At 43.9% G+C, this 17,163-nt stretch overlaps 1 protein-coding gene across 1 annotated transcript in view; it reads left to right on the top strand.

The window, feature by feature from the left end:
* Window positions 1-4,413: 4,413 nt before the first annotated feature.
* Window positions 4,414-17,163, top strand: part of LOC120044035 (prostaglandin E2 receptor EP1 subtype-like) — an 83,895-nt gene continuing 71,145 nt past the window's right edge. Inside the window, exons 1-3 of the mRNA XM_038988627.1 lie at window positions 4,414-4,467; window positions 5,053-5,174; window positions 5,328-5,422. Of these exons, the coding sequence (XP_038844555.1) occupies window positions 4,414-4,467; window positions 5,053-5,174; window positions 5,328-5,422 (271 nt within the window). The remainder of the gene's footprint in view (window positions 4,468-5,052; window positions 5,175-5,327; window positions 5,423-17,163) is intronic.

Genomic DNA, 17,163 nt, shown 5'->3' with positions numbered 1-17,163 from the left:
GATTGCTGTCATACCTTATCTATAAACTGTTTACAGGGTAAGGAAACCAATGTGTAATTTTGTAATTTGGGTGAACTATCCCTTTTAATGCACTTATTCTTTGAGATGACTGTGCCATATTAAATTAGACTGGTCATTATGTTATTCCATAGTTTGATGTCCCCAACACTGTTTAGCTAATGGCATTTAAGCTCTTGATGAAACTCATCTATTCTTTAGATGAAAGGGTCCATAGAAGTATTGAAGGTCACTATTTCAAGTTTTAATGCGGACATACATACAAATGTTGCCATTTCTTTCTTGCCTTGTCAATGAAACCCAAAACCTTGGTTGTTATTTATTATACATTTGAATGTGGTGAACTAGGTTGTTTTTAGGCTCAATTAGAACATTGGAATGTTTGAAATTAGGTCAGTGACACTTTTATCTAAGTGCATAAGCTATGTGTGTGTGTTTGTTTGTGTGTGTGTTTTTGCACAAGAGGTGCATGTGTATGTCTTTCTATGACTTTTAAATGCTAGACAGAGGTCAACCGTAGCTAACACACAGGACCTCTCCGTAGCTAAAATCTAGCTAATCATGGGATCTGGTCTATTATTTAGTCTGATCAGGACTTGACTGCATCCGCATTTCTCCTAAGGATGTGCCAAAGAGTGTGTTTACTCCCTGGTCTCGCCTCTGTAAGCTGTTTACATGGGACCTGTTCATAGGGAGGAGCTCTGCACAGCTACGGAGCAACCAAGGCTCCTCATTGGACGCGGGACATGTATCGGTGTACATCTGGATCCAGTGTCTCCCATTATGTGAACCACAGAGTTGACTGACTGTTGCAGTGACATACATAAGCGGCCTTGGCTTCATGGAACTGTTACACTACTGCATTATTGCACCCAGTACACGGACGCCCACAGAGGTTGCTATCTGTCAGAGCTCTGTGAAGTATTGGTGCCCTTAAAGCCAGACGCATTACGTATGGCCTCTGGTGGAACAGCTTCTAAATTGGGGCGACGCTGTCGCTCCAGCGTGTCTTCACATTGCTTCAGGTAAGTGTTTATATTGCCTGCAAAGTGACGCAATAACTGAAGAGTCCATATGGAAATTAACTTTTCAAGTTTGTTCCAGCATTAAACTATGTTGAAAACATGACTGTTTGACCCTAACAATCCCCCATACCTTTTATGGAATATAGATACGTATATATAACTACATGTACTTATGAAACTGTTGATGCTATTAGAGCTATTAACAGTTCTATTAACAGCTAGTTACAAAACAAATGGATCTTGATTCCTTTTATCGTGATTTAGTTTCAACCTTCTATGACATGTCTTTTTATTGCTCTGTGCATTTCTGTATTTGCAGTCCAGGAGGTGAAACCTTGATGAGTATTTTTTATTTTCTTTGTTAGCTAGTTTCTCTAAGCTGAACATTGGTGCTCATGAGAATGGGATGGTGAGGATGGGGAGTGACTGAAGACAGGAGAAAATTAGTGATTGTCGTGTCCTAAGATCAGAGGACTCTAAATACTTCAGTCTTTAAAGGGGACCACTTTTGCACGTTCAGATTTTTCTCCACCAGTGAGTGTTCACATCGTGATAGGGTTAGCCTCTGGCAGGTTTGTGACTGTGTTACCGTGTAAGATGAGTTTCCGCTGGTGTTACAACTAAGTCCCCTTTAAGATTGCCTGTGTATACCCCTCAGCTGGTATGACTGGCTGCAGAGGGTTGGTGTGTGTGTGAATGAGTGTGTGAGTGCCTGTGGAGAGCTAAGACCATGATCTGATGATGATAATAAAAATATTAAAGAATTGTACTGTACACAAAGGGTTGAGGTTCATGTGAATCAGCTCCTGAACAAACATTAAATGTGATTTCAAACTCAGCCACTTTTGAATTGAGTCTTCTTAAATGCTTGGTCATGTTAATTTAATGTCTGTCCTACAGAAATGCTTCAAAGGGAATGAATGTGGGATAACACTTTACTAACATGTATTTGGCCAGCAGGAGGAGCTAGAAGACAGGTTCTGTACTCCATAGTCATCCTAAAGAGGCTCTCTATGTTGAATATCAAGAAGTTGCTTTTACAATACAAGATCAACAAGTATTCTGTCCTGAGAACAGAAAGAACATCCAATACAGAAAAATATATAAAATCAAGAAATGAAATGTTATGTATGATTTGTGACACATTTATCAGGCTTGACTACCCCAATTTGTTATGCTGAGATTCTGCACAACTGTCATAATCAATCGGGGGGAAATTATGTGGAATTAACTATTTAAAGACAACAAAACATTAGTGAACTAATTCTTGCTTCCTGAAACCCAGGGCGCCACTTCCTATATCAATTCCTATTAACCTACATTGTGACCCAATGTCTTCAAGTCAATGAGCTAATGTAGCTAGCTAATCAATGAGGTGAGTAAATTAGTTACAATAGAATGGCTGTACAATTGTTGAAAGCACTGATATTTGCTTTGACTGCAAATCCATCTTAATTGGACACGTTGAAAGTAGAAACCAAAAACCAGCAGTATCAAGGCTCAGGCTAAGACGAACTGGCAACAGACAACAGAACCTCGATCGGAGACCATGTCGACCGGAAGTCCATGGATCTGGAAGACATATTGCACCATGAGCTGAGCCGTCTCCTTGGCTGAGGGTAACTTGAGAAGGGGAATAAAATGGGCAGCTTTAGAAAACCAATCCACCACCGTCAGGATCGTGGTGTTGCCATCTGATGGAGGAAGACCAGTAACAAAGTCCAGGGATATATGGGACCAGGGGCGATGAGGAACAGGGAGTGGTTGAAGAAGGCCAGGCGGAGCTTGCCGCGGAGTCTTATCTTGTGCACACAAAGTGCAGGCGGTGACGAATGCGGAGACATCAGGAACCATGGAAGGCCACCAAAAGTGTCGTCGGATGAAAGTCAGGGTCCGACAGGAGCCTGGATGGCAGGTCAGTCTCGAGGAATATTCCCATTCCAGGACTGGGGATCGGGCAACGCTGCACCTTACGGACAAGGCTCTCTATACCCCAGACGAGTGCAGCCGCTAGACAGGAGGTTGGGAGGTTGGTCTCGGGGTCAGGTGGAGTAACAGCAGGGCTATACAAACGCGAGAGTGCGTCAGGCTTCACATTCTTGGACCCCGGGCGGTAGGAGAGAGTGAAATTGAAATGGGTGAATGACATGGCCCAACAAGCCTGCCTAGAGTTCAGGCTCTTGGTGGTGCGGAGATATTCCAGGTTCTTATGGTCAGTCCACACTAAGAATGGCTGTTCCGCCCCCTCCAACCAGTGCCTCCACTCCTCCAATGCTATCTTGATGGCAATGAGTTCTCAATTTCTCACATCATAGTTCCTCTCAGCAAGGGTAAGACGATGGGAGAGAAAAGCACAGGGGTGCAGCTTTTGGTCCTGGGCAGAACGCTGGGACAGGACGGCCCCCACTCCGACATCCGTGGTGTCGACCTCCACCACAAACTGATGGGACGGGTTCCGGATGGATTAAGATGGGGGCTGTAGTGGATCGATGTTTGAGGTCCAAGAACGCCCGGTCAGATGCTGGAGACCACGTGAATGGAACCTTGGGAAAGGTGAGTGCTGAGAGAGGGGAAGCCAGGGTGCTGTAACCCCAGATGAAGCGGCAGTATAAGTTAGCAAATCCCAGGAAACGTTGCAGCTGCTCTCTGGATGTGGGTTGAGGCCAATCCACCCCCGCTCTCACCTTGTCTGGATCCATCTGTATATGTCCTGCAGCGATGACGTATCCTAGGAAGGAGATGGTGGAGCGATGGAATTCACACTTCTCTGCTTTAACGAAAGCTGGCTCTCCAGGAGACACTGAAGGACCTGTGGGATTTGGAGGACATGCTCTTGAGCTGAACGGGAAAAGACAAAGATGTCGTCGAGGTAGCCAAACACGAACCTGTTCAGCATGTCCCAGAGCACATCGTTGACCAGGGCCTGGAACACAGCAGGAACATAGGTCAGTCCGAATGGCATAACCAAGTACTCATATTACCCTCTAGCCGTCTTAAAGGCTATCTTCCACCCGTCTCCTTCCCGTATCTGAACGAGATGGTTGGCGTCCCGAAGGTCCAACTTTGAGAAGATGGTCGCTCCCTGTAGAGGTTTGAAAGCCGAGGAGATGAGTAGTAGATGGTAACGGTTTTTGAGCGTGATGTCATTAAGGCCCCGGAAGTTGATACATGGGCACAGGGTTTTGTCCTTCTTCTCCACAAAGAAGAACCCTGTGCCGGCGGGAGAGGCAGATGGACGAATACTCCCTGCAGCGAGAGAGTCCTCAATGTACTCCTCCATAGCCTTGGTCTCCGGACCCGACAGGAAGTAAAGCCTCCCCCGAGGTGGTGTAGTGCCCGGGAGAAGGTCAATGGTGCAGTTGTAGGGTTGATGTGGAGGGAGAGACGTAGCACGGGCCTTGTTGAAGACCACCCGGAGGTCCAGGTATTCCCCGGAAATGCAGAGAGATCTGAGGCTTCTCCCAAGCCTGCAGGAAGACGTCTCTGGCAGGCTGTGCCGACTTAAGACAGAACGGTCTCCAATCCACCATGGAACCAGTAGCCCAGTTGATCAGGGGATTGTGCTTCTGGAGCCATGAATACCCCAAAACCCCGGGTACATGGGGAAATTCTATGAGCAGGAACTGCATACACTCACTGAGATTTCTTGATACTTGTAAGTTGATAGGAACCGTATTGCAGGTTCAATGAGCACCTGGAGAGATTTGGCCTGGTCACCCCACAACAGGGTGGGATGGAGAGGGGTAATGGGAGATTGGAGATGGGAAAATCCCTGTACGGCTCACCAGAGTACTCGAACATACTGATGAGCCTGGTCTTTTTAATGGACAGGTAGAAATATAATGTCCTGTTGTCCCGCAATACAGACAGCTCCTGGTGCTCAACCTAAGTAAATGTTCATCCGGACACAATCTAGCCCTTCCCAGTAGCTTGGGTTCTGTAGGAGGCGAGTTAACTTCCCCCGGTGATTCCTGTGGGCACTCTCGTGAACTACGATTCTCTTGGTAAGGTGAACAGCGGGAACTTCCGGGGTTCCTTGGAGACGAGGTGGGAGCAGTGGTCGAGCGAGTGTGACCGGGAACAGACCTCCTCTCCCTCCTACATTCCCGTAGCCGCCCATCGCTCCATAAGGTCAAGGCGATGAGGGAGTCGAGATCCATGTGAATCTCCCGGGCTGCAAGCTCATCTTTAACCTCCTCCAATAATCCGTGAAGGAATGTGTTGAAAAGAGATTCCGGGTTCCAGTCACTCTCAGCCGTCAATGTGCAAAAATCCACTGCGTAGTCTGCCACACTACCGGAGTCTTGCCATAGTTGGAGCAGCTTACGAGCAGCCTCTCTCCCGGACAATCGAACACTTTACGTACCTCCGTAGCCCAGGTGAGTGCCCTCCCGGACATCAGCGTTATCAAATATGCTATCTTCGAGCGGTCCTAGGGCAACGAAGAAGGCTGCAGCTCGAAGATTAGGGAGCACTGGGAGACGCCCGGCAGGTTCCTAGAATCTCCAGCGTAGTGCTCCGGAGGAGGTAAGCAAGGATCTTGGGACACCGGGGTAGGCTGGGAAGAAGCGCTGCAGGTGGCGGGTTGTTGAGAGTCTGGGGGATTACTGTTGTGGCTTGCTGCCTAGTTGGGAATCCGCGGAATTGCTCCAGCAATGTATCGAACCGTTATGGTTATGGCATTCTGCCAGGGTATAGATTCCCATCAAAAGGTTTTGAAGTAACTCTTCGTGTCTTCCAATGGTGGCGCCTTGGGAGGAGACAACGTTGCGGCGCTGGTCCGAGTCTGTTGGGTCCGTCATGGCCAGTTAGTACTATCACGGCTCAGGCTAAGACACAGATGCAGACACAGGAGCCTGATAGTACGAGTGTCAGAGTTTATTATAGTACAAGGGGCAGGCAAAAGGTAATGTCAAGGCAGGCAAAGAGTTGTGATCCAAATCAGAGTCAGGAGGTACAGGAAGGCAGGCAATCGGTAGGTCAAGGCAGGCAAAGAGTCGTAATCCAAATCAGAGTGAGGCAGTTAAAGGACGGCAAGCAGGATTAGGACAGGCAGAAAGGTCAGAACTGAGCACAGGGAACACGGGAACACGCTGGTAAGACTTGACGGGACAAGACCAACTGGCAACAGACAAAAACAAAACGCAGGTATAAATACACAGGGGATAATGGGGGAAGATGGGGGTTGGAGACAAGCACAAAGACAGGTGAAACAGATTAGGGTGTGACAAGCAGACACTCAACACTCCATGGAACGAGTTTGACACCCTGCTATAGGTTCTATTCGTTTCTGACTTCTCCTTCTGGAATCCTAGCAGAGGTGGATCCTCATATGGTGAATAACTTTGTATCACACAGTAGATGTCTATGTCTAGTGAGACAAGTAGATGTCTAGCGAGACAAGATGGCGCTGAAGAGGATGGCTGACATTTTACATGCTCCTGACCAATTGTTAGTTTTTTTGTGTTGTTTGTAACTTATTGTTTTACTTATTTTGTACATAATGTTGCTGCTACCATCTCCTATGACCAAAAATAACTTCTGGACATCAGAACAGCGATTACTCACTACGAACTGAAATAAACTTTCCATTAAATGAGTCCGACGAGAAGGATATACTGCTCTCCCAGGAACAAGCCCAAATCCCGTCATTTGCGTGAAGAAAAGACAGAGGAAAAGAGGATGCAGATTGGGCTGCCTTCTGAGACTCTGAAGGTGAGCGAGTAAATTCCCACTACCTTCCGTTTTACTTGCTAACATGCAATCATTGGAAAATAAAATTGATGACCTACAATTACGATTATCCTACCTTAAGACATTAAGAACTGTAAAATCTTTTGTTTCACCAAGTCGTGGCTGAACAACGACACGGATAATATGGAGCTGGCGGGATTTTCCATGCACCGGCGGAACAGAGATGCTACATCTGGTAAGATGAGGGGTGGGGGGGTGTGTCTTTTTGTCAATAACAGCTGGTGCGCAATGTCTAATATTAAAGAAGTCTCGAGGTATTGCTCGCCTGAGGTAGTGTACCTTACGATAAGCTGTAGACCACACTATCTACCAAGAGAGTTCTCATCTAAATTATTCGTATTTACCACCACAGACCAATGCTGGCACTAAGACCGCACTCAACCAACTCTATAAGGCCATAAGCAAACAAGAAAATGCCCATCCAGAAGCGGCACTCCTAGTGGCCGGGAACTTTAATGCATGCAAACTTAAATCAGTTTTACTACATTTTTATCAGCATGTCACATGTGCAACCAGAGGGAAATAAACTCTAGACCACCTTTACTCCACACACAGAGATGCATACAAAGCTCTCCCCCACCTTCCATTTGGCAAATCTGACCATAATTATATCCTCCTGATTCCTGCTTACAAACAACAACTAAAGCAGGAATTACCAGTGACTCGCTCAATATGGAAGTGGTCAGATGACGCGGATGCTATGCTACAGGACAGTTTTGCTAGCACAGACTGGAAAATGTTCCGGGATTCATTCAATGGCATTGAGGAGTATACCACCTCAGTCATCGGCTTCGTCAATAAGTGCATTGACGACGACGTCCCCACATTAACCGGAAGTACATATCCCAAGCAAAAGCCATGGATTACAGGCAACATCCGTATCAAGCTAAAGGCTAGAGCTGCCACTTTCAATGAGTAGGGCACTAATCCGGACGCTTATAAGAAATCCTGCTATGCCCTCAGACGAACCATCAAACAAGCAAAGCGTCAATACAGGATTAAGATTGAATCCTACTATACCGGCTCTGACGCTCGTCAGATGTGGCAGGGCTTGAAAACTATTACGGACTACAAAGGGAAACCCAGACGCGAGCTAACCAGTGAGGCGAGCCTACCAGATGAGCTAAATGCCTTTTATGCTCGCTTCGAGGCAAGCAACACGGAAGCATGCACCAGAGCACCAGCTGTTCTGGATGACTGTGTGATAACGCTCTCGGTAGCCGATGTGAGCAAGACCTTTAAACAGGTCAACATTCACAAAGCCGCGGGGCCAGATGGATTACCAGGACATGTACTCAAAGCATGCACGGACCAACTGGCAAGTGTCTTCACTGACATTTTCAACCTCTCCCTGACTGAGTCTGTAATACCTACATGTTTCAAACAGACCATCATAATCCCTGTGCCCAAGGAAGCGAAGGTAACCTGCCTAAATGATTCCCGCCCCATAGCACTCACGCCAGTAGTGCTTTGAAAAGCTGGTCATGGCTCACATCAACGGCATCCTCCCGGATACCCTAGACCCATTCCAATACGCATACCGCCCCAACAGATCCACAGATGACGCAATCTCAATCGCACTCCACACTGCCCTTTCACACCTGGACAAAAGGAACACCTATGTGAGAATGATTTTCATTGACGACAGCTCAGCGTTCAACACCATAGTGTCCATGAAGCTCATCAATAAGCTAAGGACCCTGGGACTAAACACCTCCCTTTGCAACTGGATCCTGGACTTCCTGACGGACCGCCCCCAGATGGTAAGGGTAGGAAACAACACATCTGCCACGCTGATTCTCAACACTGGGGCCCCTCGGGGATGTGTACTTAGTCCCATCCTGTACTCCCTGTTCACCCACGACTCCGTGGCCAAACACGACTCCAACACCATCATTAAGTTTGCTGACGACACAACAGTGGTAGGCCTGATCACAGACAACGATGAGACAGCGTATAGGGAGGAAGTCAGAGAACTTGCAGTGTAGTGCCAGGACAACAACCTCTCCCTCAATGTGTGCAAGACAAAGGAGCTGGTCGTGGACTACAGGAAAAGGAGTGCCGAACAGGGCCCCATTAACATCAATGGGGCTGTAGTAGAGCGGGTCGGAGTTTCACATCACATCAGTGTCCACATCACCAACGAACTATCATGGTCCAAACACACCAAGACAGTCGTGAAGAGGGCACAACCAAACCTTTTCCCCCTCAGGAGACTGAAAAGATTTGGCATGGGTCCCCATGGGTCCCCAAGTTCTACAGGTACACCATCGAGAGCATCCTGACCGGTTGCATCACCGCCTGGTGTGGCAACCTCTCGGCATCTGACCGTAAGGCGTTACAAAGGGTAGTGCGTACGGCCCAGTACATCACTGGGGCCAAGCTTCCTGCCATCCAGGACCTATATAATAGGCGGTGTCAGAGGAAAGCCCATAAAATTGTCAGAGACTCCAGTCACCCAAGTCAAAGACTGTTTTCTCTGCTACTGCACTGCAAGCGGTACCGGAGCGCCAAGTCTAGGACCAAAAGGCTCCTTAACAGCTTCTACCCCCAAGCCATAAGACTGCTGAACAATTAATCAAATGGCAACCGGACTATTACATTGACCCCCCCCATTTGTTTTGTACACTGCTGCTACTCACTGGTTATTGTTACTTCACCCCTACCTACATGTACAAATTACTTCAACTAACCTGTACCCCCGCACACTGACTCGGTACCGGTACCCCCTGTACATAGCCTCGTTATTGTTATGTTATTGTGTTATGTTATATTGTTATATTGTGTTATATTATTATGTTATTGTACTTTAGTTTACTTGGTAAATATTTTCTTCTTGAACTGCACTGTTGGTTAAGGGCTTGTAAGTAAACATTTGTTGTCTACACAAATGTTTCAGCACCACTTTCTGTATAACAACAAGTCTCCACTTCTTGTATTCGGCACATGTGAGAAATAAAGTTTGATTTGATTTGATTTGATATCCACTGCTGGGGTTACTGTGGAGAGAGGTGGAAAGTGGTGCTGAAAATGGTGGACATCACAAACTTGTAGCTACTGTCCATGGTTGGTTACTATTGGCCATGTTTTATGGTGTGTGAACAAGTACTTAAATCTCAACCCTCTGGTTTCCCTCCCAGTCTCTTAGATAGTTTGTTGGCATATGGTTTTCTGTGTTTATAATAACAACATCTTAATAGAGTTATTATTTTGTCACGATGAATTTAGTCATGAAAAACTAAACATTTAGTAAGGATTGAAAGCATTTTTATACATACTTGGTTTTTGTTTACATTAAATATTGCTTTGTTACTTCAGACTCCCATTTTTTGGTGACACTCGTGTCAACTTGCCTTTCAAATTTCTGTGTTGAGGGCTGCGTTTCCCACCAGATGTAGTGTGAAACTCTGACAGATGGAACCCATGGGATGTGGACTGGAGACGTTTCAGAGGAAAATAAAAGGGTCACTAACCCTGCAATGAATAGAATGGGTTGAACCAAACAAAGAGGCAGCCAAAACAGCGAGGTGGTGTAACAACAACCAGAAATATTGTTCTACGTTCTGTGGAGACAGGATGGGTAAACAACAGGACTCAGCCACCCGCGCAAACAGATGATGACACTAAGGTCAGGGGCCTTCTTTTGTACTGTGGGAGATGCAGTACCAACCTGACCAATCAACCAATCTGATTGAGGGGGGGGGGGGGGGGGGGATGTGCAACTCAATGTTACGGTGTTCTTAATAGTTGATATACTCCATATTTATTTATGAAAAATTCAGCATTTTTGTAAACAAGGAAATTATTATTATTATTATTATAACATTTTGTAAATGTTGACATGTGAAGAAATATATTACAGGATGTAATTTGTCAGTTGACACATACTAGAGAAAAAATTTGTATACATGATACATAAACAACACATTGAATCCTTCAACTTGCCAAATGCGTAAAAAGCCCACGTGATCAGATTTATTTTAGATTAATTCCTGGATACGTTTCATATCCAGGATGGGTAAACAACAGGGCTATCCAGCCACACGCACAAACAGGTCAAGGGCCTTGCTTTGAATTGTTGGAAATGCAGTACCAACCTGATCAATCAATCTGACTGACATCCATAGACTACATGACGCCACACCTTACTCATAAATCTGTCTTCTATTGTATTTATCAAAAATTCAGCATTTTTGTAAACAAGGAATTATATAACATTTTATAAATGTTGAAATTTACAGAAATATATTACAGGATGTAATTTGTGAGTTGGCACATACTAAAGAAAATGTTTGTATGCATGATACTACATAAACAACAAAATGAATTGTTAATCATGCCAAATGCGTGAAAAGCCCATGTGATCAGACTAATTCCAGGATATGTTTCATAGAGCGTCTCCCAGAAAATTGCAAATGCATTCTGTGTTGGCGCAGAAGGCAGCATTCCCAGCTAGCACATTTGGTTCCTTGGAAGTTGTAGGAACGTATATTTTTTGGATTCACATTGATTGTGGAAATGGAACGTTGGAACGTTTTTTTTAAATGTCTGAGAACAGAAGTTACAATTTTGCCTGTTCTGGGAATGTTTCTTTAGGTTGCAGGGAGGTTCTGAGAATGTTTTACTCTGGTTCCTTGAAAATGTATGCTCTCACTACTGTAAGTTGCTTTGCATAAGTGCGTCTGCTAAATGTAAAATTTTAACATTTAAAGTTTTCCTGGGAGGTTTTATTAACGCTCTGAGAAAGGAAATTATAGGTTATTTGGAGGTTTTTTTCAATAACACTGCTAGCTTATTTTGGATGAAGTTTTCTGAATTCCAAACACATTAATTTCCTTATATTATATTAATCATTCAAACACATGTATTTTTTATTGTGAGACAGCATTGGTGAAATTCAAACCTATAATCTTCTGTTTTCTATCCATGGACTTAGTCCTCTGGGCCACTAGCATGGAGCTAGCATGTCATGTTTTTTTATGCATAAAAAGCTGTTAATTCTTGTCTATTTAAACAGACCCCATTTCAAACAAAACAAGCACTCCTTAAGATCAGGTGTGGCCAATTAGTGGCCAATTGCATTTCACTACACCCGCAATAACATCTGCTAAATATGTGTACGTGACCAATAAAATTTGATTTGATTCAATCTTTTTATTTGATTTATCAAGTTAGAGGAAAGAGAGAGTTTTGTTGATGCTGAGAATGGAATGTATATGTTTTTAAATAACATTCTTAGAACGTTCTCTGAATGTTATTAAAGTTTTCTTGTAGTTTTTATGGAAAGTTTTCTTAACATTCTCGGAACAGTTTGAGAACATGACTTTAAATAGAACCATGAGGAAACCTGTAGGAAACGTTATGCTAAACATTTGAAATTCTTTACGTTCTCTGAACTATTTGAGAACATTCCCAATGGAACACCAGTTAGAGAACATTCCTGGAACATTACCAAAATTTAAATAAAATGTTTGATATTTTTGGAAATGTTCTGTTAAAGTAATGAAAAACCAAGAAAATAAAGTTTTTTTGTCAAGTTCCTTAAATGTGCTGAGATTGTTCCTAAGCCAAGAAACTATCCTTCACCATTACCCGAAAGTTCCGGCAAGGTTGTATGGAAAATAACGATAGGACAACCACACTCTCACCAAGCTCTAAGAAATGGTTCTCAGAACGTTATGTGCCAGCTGGGTTGTCCTCATGTGTACTTTCCCATTGACTGGACAGAACAAAGCAATGCTTGAATCAAGCCATGTGAATATAGCCCTATTATGTTTGAGGACATCTGAGATGTTTCAGCCTTTTTACTGTGAATGGAGGAACTGCAGAAAACTGATACCATCTCAAACTCCGATAAGAGATGTGAATTATTTGAAAGGCAGAACAAAAGAAAAGACAATCTGCTAGGTACATTTGAAGCAAAAACTATAAAGGCCTAGCCTATGCCATGGCACGCGACTGCTACCTGATACCTACACAAGGTCTGCTTCTGACTCTACTTTGTCCCTTGTTAAAATAGCATACCCCATTAGTGAACTGAATGCACAGCAGATTGTCTGAGGTCGCTATCTGTTTGCACATGTCAGAGATAGTACACACATAAATGTACACAATTCATTAAATATGGCCTATAATTCCCACTTTAAGCTAACCATGTAAACTCAGCAAAAAATAAACGTCCTCTCACTGTCAACTGTGTTAATTTTCAGCAAACTTAACGTGTAAATATTCGTAAGAACATAACAAGATTCAACAACTCAGACATAAACTGAACAAGTTCCACAGACATGTGACTAACAGAAATGGAATAATGTGTCCCTGAACAAAGGGGGGGTCAAAATCAAAAGTAACAGTCAGTATCTGGTGTGGCCACCAGCTGCATTAAGTACTGCAGTGCATCTCCTCCTTATGGACTGCACCAGATTTGCCAGTACTTGCTGTGAGATGTTACCCCACTCTTCCACTAAGGCACCTACAAGTTCCTGAATATTTCTGGGGGGAATGGCCCTAGCCCTCACCCTCTGATCCAACAGGTCCCAGATGTGCTCAATGGGATTGAGATCCGGGCTTTTCGCTGGCCATGGCAGAACACTGACATTCCTGTCTTGCAGGAAATCACGCACAGAATGAGCAGTATGGCTGGTGGCATTGTCATGTTGGAGGGTCATGTCAGGATGAGCCTGCAGGAAGGGTACCACATGAGGGAGGAGGATGTCTTCTCTGTAACGCACAGTGTTGAGATTGCCTGCAATGACAACAAGCTCAGTCCGATGATGCTGTGACACACCGCCCCAGACCATGACCGACCCTCCACCTCCAAATCAATCCCGCTCCAGAGTACAGGCCTCGGTGTAACGCTCATTCCTTCGATGATAAATGTAAATCCGACCATCACCCCTGGTGAGACAAAACCGCGACTCGTCAGAGAAGAGCACTTTTCTGGTCCAGCGACATTGGTTTTGTGCCCATAGGCGACGTTGTGGCTGGTGATGTCTGGTGAGGACCTGCCTTACAACAGGCCTACAATCCCTCAGTCCAGCCTCTCTCAGCCTATTGCGGACAGTCTGAGCACTGATGGAGGGATTGTGCGTTCCTGGTGTAACTCGGGCAGTTGTTGTTGCCATCCTGTATCTGTCCTGCAGGTGTGATGTTCGGATGTACCGATCCTGTGCATGTGTTGTTACACGTGGTCTGCCACTGCGAGGATGATCAGCTGTCCGTCCTGTCTCCCTGTCGCGCTGTCTTAGGCGTCTCACAGTACGGACATTGCAATTTATTGCCCTGGCCACATCTGCAGTCCTCATGCCGCCCAAGGCACGTTCACGCAGATGAGCATGGACCCTGGGCATCTTTCTTTTGTGTTTTTCAGAGTCAGTAGAAAGGCCTCTCCAGTGTCCTAAGTTTTCATAACTGTGACCTTAATTGCCTACCGTCTGTAAGCTGTTAGTGTCTTAACAACCGTTCCACAGGTGGATGTTCATTAATTGTTTATGGTTCATTGAACAAGCATGGGAAACAGTGTTGATCTGTGAAGTTATTTTGATTTTTACGAATTATCTTTGAAAGACAGGTTCCAGAAAAAGGGATGTTTCTTTTTTGCTGAGTTTAGATGAAATAGATCTTACTGTGTAGTTATTATATCCTCCTGAGTATCAAGACACAAGGCGAGACCCATATTCAGACACAGGAGGCAGATGGTTGGAGTCTTACAATGTTTAATAATCCAAAGGTGTAGGAAAGAGAATGGTATGGACAGGCAAAAAGGTCAAAACCAGATCAGAGTCCAGGAGGTACAGAGTGGCAGACAGGCTCGTGGTCAAGGCAGGCAGAATGGTCAGGCAGGCGGGTACAGAGTCCAGAAACAGGCAAGGGTCAAAACCGGGAGGACTAGAAAAAGAGAATAGCAAAAGGAGTACGGGAAAAACACGCTGGTTGACTTGACTAAACATACAAGACGAACTGGCACAGAGAGACAGGAAACACAGGGATAAATACACTGGGGAAAATAAGTGACACCAGGAGGGGGTGGAGACAGTCACAGGAAAAGGTGTTTACATAACACAAGTTATTGTTATTTATCTTTTATTTTAAATGCAAAATTGTCTTCTGTAGTGGTCATTAGGACGTAAATATAAAAAAATCTACATTACAGTCAATGGCTATAGTAGGTGAAATACATAGTTGCGGCATCCAGATGTCCACTACAGAGGACATTTCTTGATAAGCTCTTATTTAGCTCTTATTTAATGTGACAAAATTATTACAGAGTCCTGACAACTCATTTAACTATTCCTGAGATATTCACTTACCAGAAACAGTTTGAGTATCAAACTCACAAAAATGATAATTGATAATTATACACACTTCTTTTAAAATGTCCATAAAATGTGAACATTTTGACTGCAGACATTTTTTAAAGAACCATCAAGATACAGTTGTCAAGGTCACACCCCCACATATGTGATATAATTGAAAAGCCCAGAATCCCAGAGTCCTCTCAAAGGGACAATAGGACTTAATACAGTGGCTTGTATGGCCTCCGAGATACGGATCAAGAACTCATGTCCACTAGAGAAGACAAAAATGATTTGCTGGGTCTCAGCTGGATCTGGGGTTGTATGATGGATGTCATGGGATAAGCTGGTCTCTGGTGTCTTCTCTCACACGCAAGCCATCAGACATTTGATACCAGACATGTTTTAATCCACAGTGATTTATTAGTTTCATGACTTGGCTGCAGGTGTATTTTCAGCTCTCTCTGCCATGACTGAAGATCCTCTGGGATAGCTGACAGATAGACCTCTTCTTTAAGGAATACTTTATCAAGTGTTTTTATAATGATATTGAGTTGTTTAAAAAAAAAAATACTTGGATTGATTTCGCGAACATCTGCATCAATGAAATGTTTCTGAGTTATCTGAATCCAAATCTCAGACTAGTATACAGTTGCTTACTAGATCCCTTTTTATATGATGACTTACCTAGCTTTTGTGTAATCTTTCTTATAATATTATTGGAATGACTAATAATGACAGTCGATGCAGAAGGAGTACTGCTTCAATAAACCTCTGGCCAAACTAATCTAAATTTAGCTGTTTTCCTCTGACTGGCTTTAGCCAGAGACGAGATATTTTGCTTTAAAATGAAAGTTAAGACATTGTAATAATACAAAATTATTAAACACCATTTATCTAGCTATTCAACAAGTTGTTTTGTATTAACAATTCCAGCCATTTTGAAAGAATAATCTCCTCATCCTTGGTCCCATTTTCTCGCACGCAACCGTTAAACCAAGGTTCAGGGTGATTGTCCATACTGATAATCCAAATGTTTCAATAAATTAATCAGTTTCAGGACACGCTTTGGGCCTTGGGACCTCCTTATCTTGATCCTCAGCCTCACAAAGACATTTGTTTCTAATCCGAAGAGCAAAGATTTTCCATGGTAATTTAAAACAACCAAGAGGAGTGAGAGAAAAACAGGAAACGCATGTGTCTTTGACCGGACATCACAGATCTTAGGATCCCTGGGGCACTGCTTGGGTTCCCAACTGGACCTATTGTTGAGTTCCATGACCAGAGAGATGATGGCATACGGTACAAAGAAACACTAACAACATTGGTTCCACATCAATAGAGAAAAAAATGTATAGTGATGAATTTCACAAGATGTCAAATGTGCGATCGAACAAAGAGACATAGTTTGGAATTAATTATTCTCAACTAATGTTGAGCTATACTTTATAATTACACCTGTCACTTAAACAAGAGAAAACAAAACCAAATCCAGGCTGTTCTATAACCCTCTATATTCCTCTCTCTTGTGTAGTTGAGGTTTTCTCTTACCGATTGTATAACATACCTTAAAGATGATAATCATCCAAGGAACGGCTCAGTGGGATTCCTCAATATGGTACTTCATAAGGTAACGAGGACACAATGTTCTTGAGGTCAAAGGGTCTGGGAACACAGTCTCTCCCGTGCTGAGTCTACTAACCAATGCATGTCAGCACTAGGATAGGAATCTGACATGGAATGAAGTTCTGGACTGAAGTTAGCTCTCCCTTCACGTCTGTGCTTTCTTACTATTCTCGCAGCTCTCTGCTCGTGAATTATTTATGTATAATGGACAAATATCCCTGTATTCCTGTAAGTACCTCTCCTCTTTCATCCTTTTCCCCACTATGAATATCAGACTGTTCCAAATGCCAGACAGCCTTCACACTGCATTCCTGTTCAATCAAGGAACATAGATGCATGTCGGAGGAGGCATGATGAATTGAATTCTCTTGGATGAGCAAATCAGACACCAACATAAACATTTTTACCTGAAGAGTGTTACACAGGTATATAAGACTGGGTGTAGT

The sequence above is a fragment of the Salvelinus namaycush genome, chromosome 3 (genome assembly GCF_016432855.1).
Source record: "Salvelinus namaycush isolate Seneca chromosome 3, SaNama_1.0, whole genome shotgun sequence".
Classification (NCBI taxonomy): Eukaryota; Metazoa; Chordata; class Actinopteri; order Salmoniformes; family Salmonidae; genus Salvelinus; species Salvelinus namaycush.
Note: the sequence above shows the minus strand (reverse complement) of the source record. Positions and strands in the feature narration are given on the sequence as shown.